Source organism: Branchiostoma floridae, chromosome 5 (assembly GCF_000003815.2).
Source record: "Branchiostoma floridae strain S238N-H82 chromosome 5, Bfl_VNyyK, whole genome shotgun sequence".
In the NCBI taxonomy this organism is placed as follows: Eukaryota; Metazoa; Chordata; class Leptocardii; order Amphioxiformes; family Branchiostomatidae; genus Branchiostoma; species Branchiostoma floridae.
The window spans coordinates 24,922,413-24,935,134 of NC_049983.1; the positions used below are offsets into that span (position 1 = coordinate 24,922,413).

The following is a 12,722-nucleotide window of genomic DNA, read 5'->3' on the forward strand; positions in this document are numbered from 1 at the left end:
TTTCTAATCATGGCTAAAAATAACCACCTGCCATCTCCTGCAGTGCAATTGGCACATGAAAAATTATTGAGGAAAAAATAAAAAAGCAACTTGCAATTTGGCAATAGTCAAAACACTAAAAACTAATAAAACTTGTTGGCTTAAGTACTTATATATGGCCTCTATCGGTCAATATTGACGATGATAAAATCCTAATTGACATCAGCCCTACAGCGTCGCCTGTGGCCAAACAGTCCTATACGAGAGTGACAGTCTCTGCCACATAGGGCACATCTGTAAGCTGACTCAGGTCTGTTGCAGAGGAAAAGTGTATAAAAAATCTCTAATATACAGTACTGTCAATTTCCATCACAGGTGATTTGAATATAACTTATTATAAGAATACAAAGTGTTATAACTTATATCAGTGGTATGTCTATGGGGAAGTCTATCTTTTCTCTTATCCCTGACAGCAGTGATTGATGGATTGCACTTTGAACGGTTATTGTCTATTGCAGCGGACTGTTGCAGTAATGAATTTTATGGTGATTGATTTTGCAAGGAACTGATAATGTGAGGTGTTGTGTTATGGCAGGGCAGTTGAGAACTCGCATCCTGCATAATTTATTGCAACAAAAGTCGACACTGTCTGTAATTTTCATGACTACCGGTGTATAGTTAGTAGATAAATCAGACATCATTTGTTCCTTGAGACAAGACCCCATTAATTTGATTGAAGCATGTTGGCAAGATCAATCTTCAAGCGTGAGTAAGGATCCCGGCATCTGTCTCATTCTCGTAAATGTTTGATTGTGTCATTCTATTTTTGAAACATGCAGTATTCCCAGCATCATAATACAAACCCTAGACTAGTTAAGAGCACTAAAAACTAAATGTTGCAAAAAACAGGCATAAAAAAAATGCAGGGAATAACCAGGATCCTCACATCTTCTACTTTAGAGATTGTATGTAAGCTAGCTGAGGCCCCTGCTAGCCTTCAAAATACTCTCCGAGTCCTACTGGAAGGACATGCTGTAAATGCAAAAATGTTCGCAGTCATGGTTTTATAGTCGCAGTTTCACGGTGGCCACTTCATTGCTTTATCATTTTTCCCTTGTAGTTTTTTTTTAATTTTTAAGTTTTTTCGAAAAGTAGCAATAATACCATTTTCCTATTTTTCTAACGTCTTATCACACAGCCAATGAATGACAAAAGGAAGTAAAATGTTATAAGAAGACATCAACAGTAAAAATTTGCAAAACTGAGAAAAAACATAACAAACGTGTACTTTCATCATCTATGACAAATGCTAATACACCAAGCTACAATGCACACCTCTCAGAGTCCCTTGATTCATGGAAAGCCCATTACTGGATGTGTCACTTGAAATCGTAATTTTGCATGTGCATGAAAGCAGGAATAATTGCGTTGGTCAATTGGAAACCACTTTGGTCACAGTTGGGAACCTCCCTTTGCTTGGTTTAAATGAGACGATCGTTTCTGAATCAGGATGAATCAGGAACTACAAACTCCTGTCAGGTTGAAGTGGTTGTGTTTGGTGCAATATGCGCCCCTCCTGAGTGTGAACAGTAAAGTGTTTGGTGATCATGATTAGGTTATTTGAGCAGCTGGGTCACACACACACACCCTGGTGTCAGGGGAACTGTCTTACCAAAATGTTGGTGTAGTGTTGGTCTAGTGATTACATGACAAAGTTATGCATAGTGTAGTACAGTATAGTTACCAGCTTCCAACTTCCAAGTGAAGACAATGATACTTAGAAATTTAAGTTAAAGTCTTTCCAACACCAAATGGTGCATGGGGCGGTGCTTATCTCTGCTTCTGTAGCCCTGGGCCACACAGCACGGCCCTTGAAATAAATCATAATATATGCCAATTTGTATGGAAATATGATGAAAAGACACTGAATTGTATATTCAAATGACAGGTACATATCAGACATGTTTTCCTCCCAGCCCTCTCTTTCCTTCTTGTTCTCTTGCTAAATTTTCAGTTTAGTATGTCAGAGAACAGTGGCAATAAATTGGCCATTGGCATCAATAGCACGGTTTACATTCACAGTACATGATCGTCATAAGTACAAGTATGTGTAGCTATTGTGGGCACACAGCTATATTCAGAGCAGAAAGAGAATATTAGGAAGGACAGCTCAAGGGCAAGTGTTGACCCTGAAGTGGTTCTACACGGAAGCTTACAAAGTTCAATTGTTCTGCCAATGAGGTTACCCTGCGGGTCGGCTTATCGGCCAAAGTACAACATATATGCAGCGCACGCATGTTTTACATGTACTTCATCACCTTTGATGTCGTAGCAGGAAAAAGAGGAAGGTCTCCCTGCAGGCACATACATTTGTATACAACAGCTCATCATACATGTACATGTACATGTGTGAGAAGTCGACCTTACCAAGTATGAAGTAAGTAGCGTGTACCATTAATAAGTAATGTAACGTTAATCCCATAAAGTATCAGGGCCAATTGGATCAGCCTTGAATATAGTTAGACATAAGCCAGCTATGATCTAGGGCTTTCCATTATACTTTAATAATATATATATTTTTAGCCACAATCCAACCCTTATAATAGTATGTTACAGCAGGCCAGTCTGTCTCATCATCTTTTGCAAATATGAGAGGCTGAGACATAGCAACTGTTATAAGATTATGTTTGGATACCAGGCTAACATACATGTATCTTGGCCAATTTTTGGTATTCTTGCACCAATTTTCTTGACAAACTGGTGGTTGATAGATACTACATAATTATACATTCTGTATTTTCCGACCTGTTTATGCTGTTTATACTGAAAGTGAACCAAATCTGACTGTCAATCATGATCATTGCTTTATCTGTAAAATCCCAGATTCCTTACAAGATAACGTTACATGACTGCACTGTAACCTCGCAGCCATGCTGAGGTACTTAGAATTCTGGGTTGATGCTGACGCCTGTTCCATGTGAATTATTGATACCTGGGTCTGGGGTAAGCGAGGCCCATGGGAGCTATTGGCTGCCTGGGATTGGGGTGCTGTTGTTACAGCTGAGTCACTGATAGGGATGATCTGGAAATGGAATAATAAAGGTTTTGGACATTACTGTAAATGGAGAAACTTTCACGGTGGTGTAATACTAATATTCGCAGTTTCGCGGTGGCCGCTTCACTGTAAACTTTAAACCACTGCGAATATTTTTCCATGCCAGTAAGAGACTACGGTGCATGGTGCTGCCGTGAACTTAGAACCAAAGCGAAAAGTACTTTTTCTCGCTACTGCGAAATCAAATCCCTGCGAATTTAGATGCATTACAGCAATAAAGGTTTTTGACATTATCCATATTCCTGTCACAGTGTGTACTCAAATCACTCGAGACCTGAAGTTCTCTCCAAGCAGAGGTTAGACTCCGGCTGGATTTTGACGTTATTTTAGGTGTCTATATCTGGCTTTCTACTTTGTGAGTTTTTTTTTTTGTCTGAAAGCAAATTACAAACCTAACAAAATAAGATTTATCAGCGAAGATTGAGCGCGTCCAGAAGAGAGCCCTGAGGATCATACTGGGACCAGAGTACGTCACCTATGAGTCTGCTCTGCGCATAACAGGCCTCAGTCGTCTGGACTCTAGAAGCGGACATCCTATGTCTTAGATATGCGCAATCTCTTGCGAACTCTAGCAGATACAGTTCATGGCTCCCATTGCGGCGGGGGGATGTCCACAATAGAACTTTAAGAAATAATGTCAGCTACACCAGTTTCAAATGTAGGACGTCCCGGTTTAGTAACAGCACTCTCCCCTATTGCGTCAGACTCCTCAATGAAAACTTGTAGTGTTTTTTTTTTAAGGAATCCGACAGGTCAGTGAAGCGTATTTAATATGTTGTATATATACATATGTACGTATATGTGAAATGAACATTGTACAGAATTGCAATTCAGCCGTAAGGCTGCAACAGTTTTAATCCAATAAACCATTTCATCATCATTATCAATGGAAAGAAAATGCCTAAAATTAGACTGCCAGAGCCTAACCTCTGCTTGGAGTATATATTAGCTTGAAAAAAAAAGTTATCTGCATTTCAAAACATCTTTTGCAAGCACAAACTTTCTCTTCATTGCAGGTTGCAGATGGGTATTTCATACCGTGGTGTACATCGCTGGGATTTGTGAAATACCAATAACTTTCAATACTTCCAATTCATTCATTTTGAAGCACATGCAGTTTGTGCCCTGAATGTTAGGGGGAGCTGCATAATTCATTAAAAAAACTGAATGTTCAGATTTTTGGGGACAAAAGGAGTGAAATTTTGTACTGCAAATGTTGAAATATACAGCAAATATTGGTTGAAAAATTGGTTGTATTTTACTAACCCAGGTATCGCATGGCATAATGAGTGAGTGAGTTTTAATATTATAAGTTCCTTAGTTTTTGAGGTCACGTCAGTTTTGTGCAATGTCTACAAGTGTGAAATTTTTTTAGTAAGACTGGGTCACTGACTCACAAAAGGGTCAATATTTCATATTCATAGCTAAAAAAAAAACTGTTAATCTATCCATAGTTATAATTGGTCTGAGCTGCTGTAGAGGAAAGTAGGTCACAGACTGTTCCCTCTGGTACACCTCCCCCCTACTGCTACTGTTGACACATACCATGGGGAGGGGGGCATCTGGTGTTACTAATGAAGGACCCACAGGGATTAGTGGAACTGATGTGTTTGTTTATCCATTACATGCCCATGCCATGGGGTCTTGTTTAGGGGGAGGGGTAACATTTAGAAAGATGGTGTTGGTCAATCAATTCAACATTCTGGTACCCTTCTGTATGATCTATGAGATTTACTGAAGATATACTATACATGTAGTATAGAAAATGCTACTTTTATTATGATATTAGTATTAAACCTATATTTTCTCCCACCATCTGCTTGGACCTTAAAGTTATTGGTATTTGACATTGATTCCTACATCTTGCTCAGGAGAAACAGCTATAGATAGTTACTTGGGACAGATGATATGTTACGTATATAAGTTATGATCTAAGAAACAAGGCCAATGGAAAGTCCGTTTAATTAATTAATTTATTTATTTATTTGCAAATTCATGCCCGAAGGCTAACTGCAAGGGTACAGACAGTAAAAAGTAAGAAGTGTCTATACAGCTATCTATATAGTATTACATGATTCTACATTGTTTACTGGGAGGTTTGACTTCTTCTTTGGAGGCAATTTAGCCAACCTGCTTTCAGTGAGCCAGTCAAAGTACGTGTACGTCATTTTAGATACATGTCATTGTCAATGTATAAGATGATAAAAATCCCTACAGGCTTGTAACATTACAGGGATACTTTGAATACCTGCTAGAGCCCTTACATGGTTTGGAGGTTTATCCTAAGCCAGTCTGCTTGATAAGGCAATAAGGACCATCTGCTGAGACAAGATCCTCCATGGGAACTTCTTATTCATCCTCTTCTCAATAACTCAAGCTTTCAGGTATTCTTGACAACGTCCTCAGTAGGGCCACATACATACATCAATGATCAGAAGTCGGGACCAGACTAGTACATATTTTACTCCGTAGAGGCCTATCTACCATAGTTTGCTCTAAGTTCTCAAAATCAATACCAGTGAGTTAAAGTAGGGTCACGGTGGATACAGGAAAATCAAAGTCAAGGCCCGTTCCAGGTCCAAAAGATCAGGTCTGGACCTGAACCTGGACCTAATGAAAACTGTGAAAACATGTAAATTAGCAATGCTTGATCAAAACACTGGCCCATTTCGCTGCATCCAACTTCTGGCATTTTAAAATCCTATTTTGATGTGAACAACACTGTTGCCTAACAGAACAAGTTAAACTGTACAAATTGGATTTGACAAGGACAGGATACTCATCTATAACAATATTGTAACACTTACTAACAGTGGGGGTTCAAGTAGCACTAACTGACCATGCCAAACGCCTGTCAGGCTTTTGGCTCGATCAGTTAGGCTGCTGGTGTTGTGATTCAGATGTCCCAAGTTCGATTCCCGGGTCGGTCAGGATATTTGTATATATCGTTTCTTTCTGTTCTACTAGCCCCTCATGCGTTTCAGTATAACAGTAGTTGAATACAAAGTAGTGGTACCCCGGTATGTACTTCCTGTAACATTGGTCAGTATTCAAATACAGTCCCCTGTTTGGGGTCACTGCCATGAATAAGTCTACAGCTAAGAGTTACATCCGGTGCAATGGCCTAGTGGGTAGAGGGTGCAATTAGCCGGTGCAATGGCCTAGTGCAGTGTAGAGGGTAGAGTGTTCGCCTTGCATTCGGAAGGTCATGAGTTCGATTCCGGCCGAGTCATACCAAAGACTATAAAAATGGTACATGCTGCTTTCTCTGCTTAGCACTCAGCATTCGGGAAAGAGTATGGAAGTTGAACACACGTCACTACCAGTGGACTAGCCCCCTGCTGTAGTGATTGCGTTGTGTGTGGCCCAGGGCTAAGGAAACAGAGATGGGCACCGCCCTATGCGCCAGAAATGGGCACTGCCCTTGGCGCGGGAAGGGTTTAACTTAACTTTAAGAGTTACATCAAGGGAGTTACATGTAGGAGAAAGACATCTCGCGTGCGACAGACAGGGACGGTATTTACGACCCCCCTTGTCCTCTGGAAACGGACGTCCTCGATCAGAGGATCTGGACAAGATCAAAGTTTCTTGGATAATCTGGAGACCTTCACCCACCCCTCACCCCATACAGGATCTGCCTAGCCTTTATAGCTCTTAATTATTTTAGTTAATTAGTTAATTATAAAAAAATTTGGTGCACCTAATTTTTTAAGCTGGGTACACCAGTGTAATCTCCAAGCAGATCCTTCAATGGCATAAAATAGCACCAAACTGGCCAAGGAGTGTAGTCAGCCAAGAGGTGTCCATTTGCCATGTAGCGAAACACACTCCTAGGCAGGCTTCACTCCTCTGCCAGCTTTTGATACTACTGTAAATGCATTTAAGTTCGCGGGGATTTAATTTCGAGGTAGGGGGGAAAATGACTTTTCGCGGTGGATTAAAATACATTTCTGCATTTACAGTATCTTATGCTACCGTAGGATCTGCTTCGAGATTAGCACCAGTGCACCTAATCCCCAAAATGAATTTCAAGCCCTGTGATACTTGGACAACTTTTGAGATGCAATATTTCTGTATATATAGGGAATTACGCACAGCAAACCAGACATATGGTGCGCTCCCCAAGTGTAATGTTGTACAGGTACGGTGTATGTCTGCTTGTCTAAGAAAAGTGAATCATTCAAGGGGATTGGGAAAAAGTTCAGATTTTGTCATCAACTTGTTTGTAAGTTACGGTGCTAAAACTACATGTGATGCCATGATTATAAAATAATGTGTGGTGCAGTGGTGAATTGGGACTTGTCAAAACATTGGTTTTCAGAAAGGGCAGTGGAGCAAAGTTCTGCATGTGATGTTTTGAAGTTTCCAGGAGGGTGACTAGTTTTGGTGGGCCCACCTGGCCTTTAGGTCAAACCTCACCAGGGACATGTCATTGGGGTCAATTACTTACAGATAACACATGTACTCCAGCCAAGCTCCAACATGTACATGGGACTTCTCCTACAACAAACAAGTTTTTCCATGTAGAACACCAAAGTGTTCTTAGATTAAGTTACTAGTAGAGTACTAGAAAAGATGACAAAAAGTCAAGTACTAGTAGAAAAGATGACAAAAAATGAACACCAGTTGCATCCAGGGTCCTTGAATTGAACAAATGAATGAATGAGTAAATGGAGGAATGAATGAATCCTAGCCAAAGGGCAATGTCAAAATCCTATTGTCAAGTTTCAACATAATTTACAACATAGATTTGCATTCTTGTTCAATTTGTAAAGTGACCGAAAACTTGCAATTGCATGGTCAGAAGTAAAGCTCTGCTGCAGTACCATAGCAAGTTGCCAGCAGACCCACAATTGATCCTGTTCTTCGTTTCCTGACCTACAGTGTGATATAGACATGATACATTTCTGACAAACATCATAATAAAGAAAAGATTCTGCAACAACATTGATCTGTGGGTATAATATACGCTTATAAAATGCTGTCAGCAAACTTGCAAGTTACGAATGGCATCAATAACTGTCAACCATCTTGGCAAAGGTTACCAGTACTCCAATCTTTGGAACAAAGTTTGGTGGTTTCCTACCGAGGATCCTCCTGGGCATGGCACTGCTGTAGGGAGGGAGGAAATGAAGGCAGTGTGTAGGTCTGTATCACATGACACCGTCTGACATCATTCATGGTCTGGCCTCACACATGGACTCAGGATATCCTCTCCCTTCTCTTCGGACTCTCACACTTTCACATGGGGGTGTCCGTGGGATTATAGTCACCCTATTTCATAACCTTTTAACCTTTTAAAAGTTACACATGCCGAGTTTGTAGGAAGTTGGTATAAAAATGATGCAAGGAAAAGTGATGATTGTTTGCAAGATGTTGAGTGTAAAGGATTTTGAAGATTTAGGCACCCCTGTTGTGTTTTCCTGATGGCACAGTCCAGATTTATCTTGTTCCTTCAGTGTCCAGCCCTCCCGAGAAGGAAAGGGCCAGCCGACACGCCAGTCTCGACCATCTTAAGAAGCAGCGCATCGCCGAGAAGGCCGCGTACTTCGCCGAGAGGAAGCGCGCTAGCACCTGCGCCGACTTTCGCACCCGGACGGAATCCGGCGCCATTCAGAACAGCTGCGTAGCGGAGGCGCAATCGTCAGGTCAGTACATTAGGTAGTGGTCAAGTACATTTTAGTAGTAGCCAGGATTTCGTAATACTGCTACACTGCTACATGGGTTCCTAACACGGATTGCCAGCAGTCGGCTTACAGTCTTTTCCAGGACTGTCTCCAGGACCCGTCCCTCCATCCCAGGACTGAAATTTGCTTGTTGGTACAGGAAAAAATATTACCCCAACTGACCCAAAAATGTTGTGGATATAAAAATGATACATTTAGCAAGGAAAATGAACAATATGGTTTCCCAAACAGTGAGTTAAGGAAAGTGGAGACAGCCCTGATCTTTACACTGCATTTCCAGGTAGCTTTGTCCAGTTGGTCCTCACTGGTGAGGCCACACACTTGAAGTTTGATGTCACTTTTCACACTGACTGAGACAATCTGAGATTTCCTTTCTATTGGGAATCGTTCTTTTCATACAATCACGTCTCTTCTCTCTATCGACTGTCTCCAAGTTTGCTCCATCAGTCTGTGAGGCTGCTTCCTGTGTTTTTGTTGCCATTTTTGTCACGCTCCAACTTTGGGACCTGTTTGTTTACACCGCCCACTGATTAAGGACAGCAGGCTTGCTCAGTTGCTGCTTAATTAGAACAAATCCAGTTTCCCTTCTTTACAGAAATGTAGACACAAAATGCATTTATAAGGAATTTAGGGAAAATTCTTTAAGTGAAAGTCACATGATTTCCAACTAACTTGACCTGCATACAAATAAATACCACAATGTGCCTGTATGGTGATGGGTGGGTCCTGAACACCCGCGGTGATGTGACCAAGTTTGACTTTTGTGTTGTATAGTGTTACTTCTCAAGCACTGTTGTCAGAAAAAGGACAAGCCAAGAAGGTTTCCTTCAAGTAAACTTCAAGAAACTTTGAAAGTTTGAGATTCTCTCTGCATAACGTAAATTCAACACGCCCAAACTTTGTCTTGTAGTTGTAGTTTTTTAGCAATGAAGCTCCATCTGAATTTGATATGCATAAGGGTTCATGCAAAGAAAGAAGATACTCTTAAATGTTACAAGTCTTCATTGCCTGATTCTGGCAAAAATGAAAAACCAACAAAGAAGGAGTTAAGTTTCAAATTCTCAACTGAAGCCCAAATCCCAGACATGTAACCTAAGACTCTCCATCCCTGCTTATCTCAGTTTTACAAGACCTCCAGATAACAAGATCTGGATACAGCATAACTGGATAAGGAGGCTGACCTCTGATGAGGGTCAGACAGTCTCTGCCCTCTGGAAACTGTGATACCCTGTCAAGTATTTTGTGGTACTGTTTGGTGATCTCCAAGCAGATTCCTGGTGGCATAAGATAGTATCAAAGCTGGCCAAGGAGTATAGCCTGCCATAAGAGGTCAGCCACCTACCTCCCTATACCAGTATGCCAGTCTGACTCCCTTTGGCTGGCTATACTCCTTGGCTATCTAATGCCATTAAGGAATCTGCTTGGAAATTAATTGCTTGGTGGTACTAAATCTGTTTGGGATCACAACAATCAAGATTTTTTTGTCAAAGTTTATTAGGATCTTCATCAAAAGTATATAAGTATATCCAAACTTCAATTTTTGTTTCATCCAAAGTAAAATGTTCGTTATTGAACTAGTTAAACTGTAATTTCCAACACAAAAATTGGTGAGTCCGATTTTTGTGTTGAGAATCACAGTTTAACTAGTTCAAGAATGACTTCTACCAACACAGATGAACTTTCAAGTTAGAACGTTCCTAATAGTAATACTGTTGCTAGCATTTTTCAAGGTCAACAGGGTCATGGGATCCACGGCTTCCTGAAGTGGGATCAACCTTGGCCTTGGGAAAGCCGCAGAGGTCAAAAGTTGAACAAGTTCCACATGTGGGGTGTCTGCAGAACAAACGGTGGCACTGTCTCTCTGGTGTGGGAGGGATTCAGATATGATCAACAGTTAATTTTGTAACGTAGTATAACGTTGCGCAATTAAGTTCTACATATAACCTAAGCCTTTCAAAAGTATATTTACTTTGAATTTTAGTACTTGAAAATGTAACTATAGGTCTTTCCCAATTATTGAGTCTAATTTTATTGTTTCTGAGGCTAGGGCTACTTTGATATTAGTCTTCACAAAAATATAGTCCTAGAGATATTGCAAGCAAGTTGAAAAAGGACAGAAATTTGAGATGAAACATGATTGAAAGTAACCACCCTGCTGAGCTACACCTTTCCAGCACAGTCTTGAATGGTTTAAGATAATTATATTGCCATATATGTACAGTACTTCTAATGAAAGAAAGACTAAGGAACTGGCATGTACATCCAGGTGAACAATATTCAAATACAGTTCAATCTCTACAACTGGATAAAAATTCACACTAACGGTATTTAGAGTGACATCCATCACTCTTCTTCAGCGTCAAAGGATGATTCATTCTAGTGACGCTGAAGAAGAGTGATGGATGTCACTTAAAATGTCCGGAAGTAATTCTCCATTTTTATCCAGTTGTAGAGTATTACAATGGCGTGCACATGTTTTGCTGAAAAGGGAAAGCAGGCCAGCCTCGTTTTCCTGTTAATTGCATGAACGAGTAGATTTAGCCAGAAGTTAGTTTATATCACCTAGGCGACAGTAAACCCTGGCCTGGTACAGCCTGTCTCCAGGATGGGACTACAAACCACTGGAGGTGCATGTGATGATGTCACTGCAGTGGTAGTTTCCTAACCACAGGCCTGGGGTTACATGCAAATGTAGGGCAAAGTTTTAGAACTAGAATACACAATCATACACAATGTAGGGTGTGTTTTCATACAACTTACAAGTAAATGTAATTGAAGAAAAGCATGATTTCAATGGAGCCATTAGATCTTGAATTATATACTTTTTTTTCATTTGGAAGCTAAATCAAAGAAAATTCAGGGTAGCACTTAAATCATACACATACATGTAAATGTGTTTCATTTTATTCATGAAAAAATTTATAAATTGAAGCCTGGTTTGTTGATATTCTTTACAAATCTGTAGCAGTGGGGTTCAGGTCCGGTCCAACTGATCCACACCGTTTTGCCTAGCAGTGATGGCATTGGGTTTAGTAAAGCCCGGGTTCAATCCAGGGAGCCTCTCTTTCATAGCTTTCTAAGGAAAAAGAATATGTAAATGCTGTACAAGAATGACACTGCTATGACCCAGATGACATCACCTCCTCGGCAGCCTGTCCTGACCACAAGCTTAGAGTTCACACTAACCAGTTCAACATGTAACAATGGCTCAGACCTTTGATTGTGATTGTGAATAGTACACACTCCTGTCCCTCTTCTCAGGCCACTTCCTCCACCACACCAGACCTCAGCTTGATATTTAAATCCTAGGGTATCTAATAGTCTACAGCGGCGCTCCCGAAATACGCGTCAACTTGCGCGAAACGTCCTCCGAAATTTCGCAGTACGTTACGCATTCTTTCGCAGCGCGTTCTGCGAAATTTCGCAAGACGTTGCGCAGTCTTTCGCAGTGCGTTCTGCGAAATTTCGCAAGGCATTCTGCGAAGTTACGCAGCGAGTTTCGCGAAAAGCAGGAGCCAAACGCAAATTCCTACTGCGTAATTCTGCGAAACTTCCGTAGAAACACGCCGCATTCATATGCAGACCGCCCGCGAGGTGGGCGGAGAATATAACGGTTTGTTTACCTTTCCTTTGAAGCCGGCGCGCCAAAGGCAAAGTACATATACGAGTACATGTACATACCGGACGGGGTAGTCGCTTCTCACAAATCTACTAGCCTCTACCTTTTGTTGTCATGTACCAAATTCAATGAAAGTCACACAAAATGAACAAAAATGCTATTAGTAATACTGCCACAAAATTACCACAGGCCTGTGTCCTTGGTAAAGTTACGAAAATACAACGTAAAAATGTACTTTTGGTTTGCAATGCCACCCATGATTAGCCACGCCGTCATGGTGACAAATTTTGTGCCTTAGAACTTTCCTATCTTGTCAATATCT

At 40.8% G+C, this 12,722-nt stretch overlaps 1 protein-coding gene across 1 annotated transcript in view; it reads left to right on the plus strand.

Annotated features, from left to right (window-relative positions):
• Nucleotides 1-12,722, plus strand: part of LOC118416349 (FYVE, RhoGEF and PH domain-containing protein 4-like) — a 57,801-nt gene that overhangs the window by 3,174 nt on the left and 41,905 nt on the right. Inside the window, exon 2 of the mRNA XM_035821441.1 lies at nucleotides 8,554-8,742. Coding sequence (XP_035677334.1) covers nucleotides 8,554-8,742 — 189 coding nt within the window. The remainder of the gene's footprint in view (nucleotides 1-8,553; nucleotides 8,743-12,722) is intronic.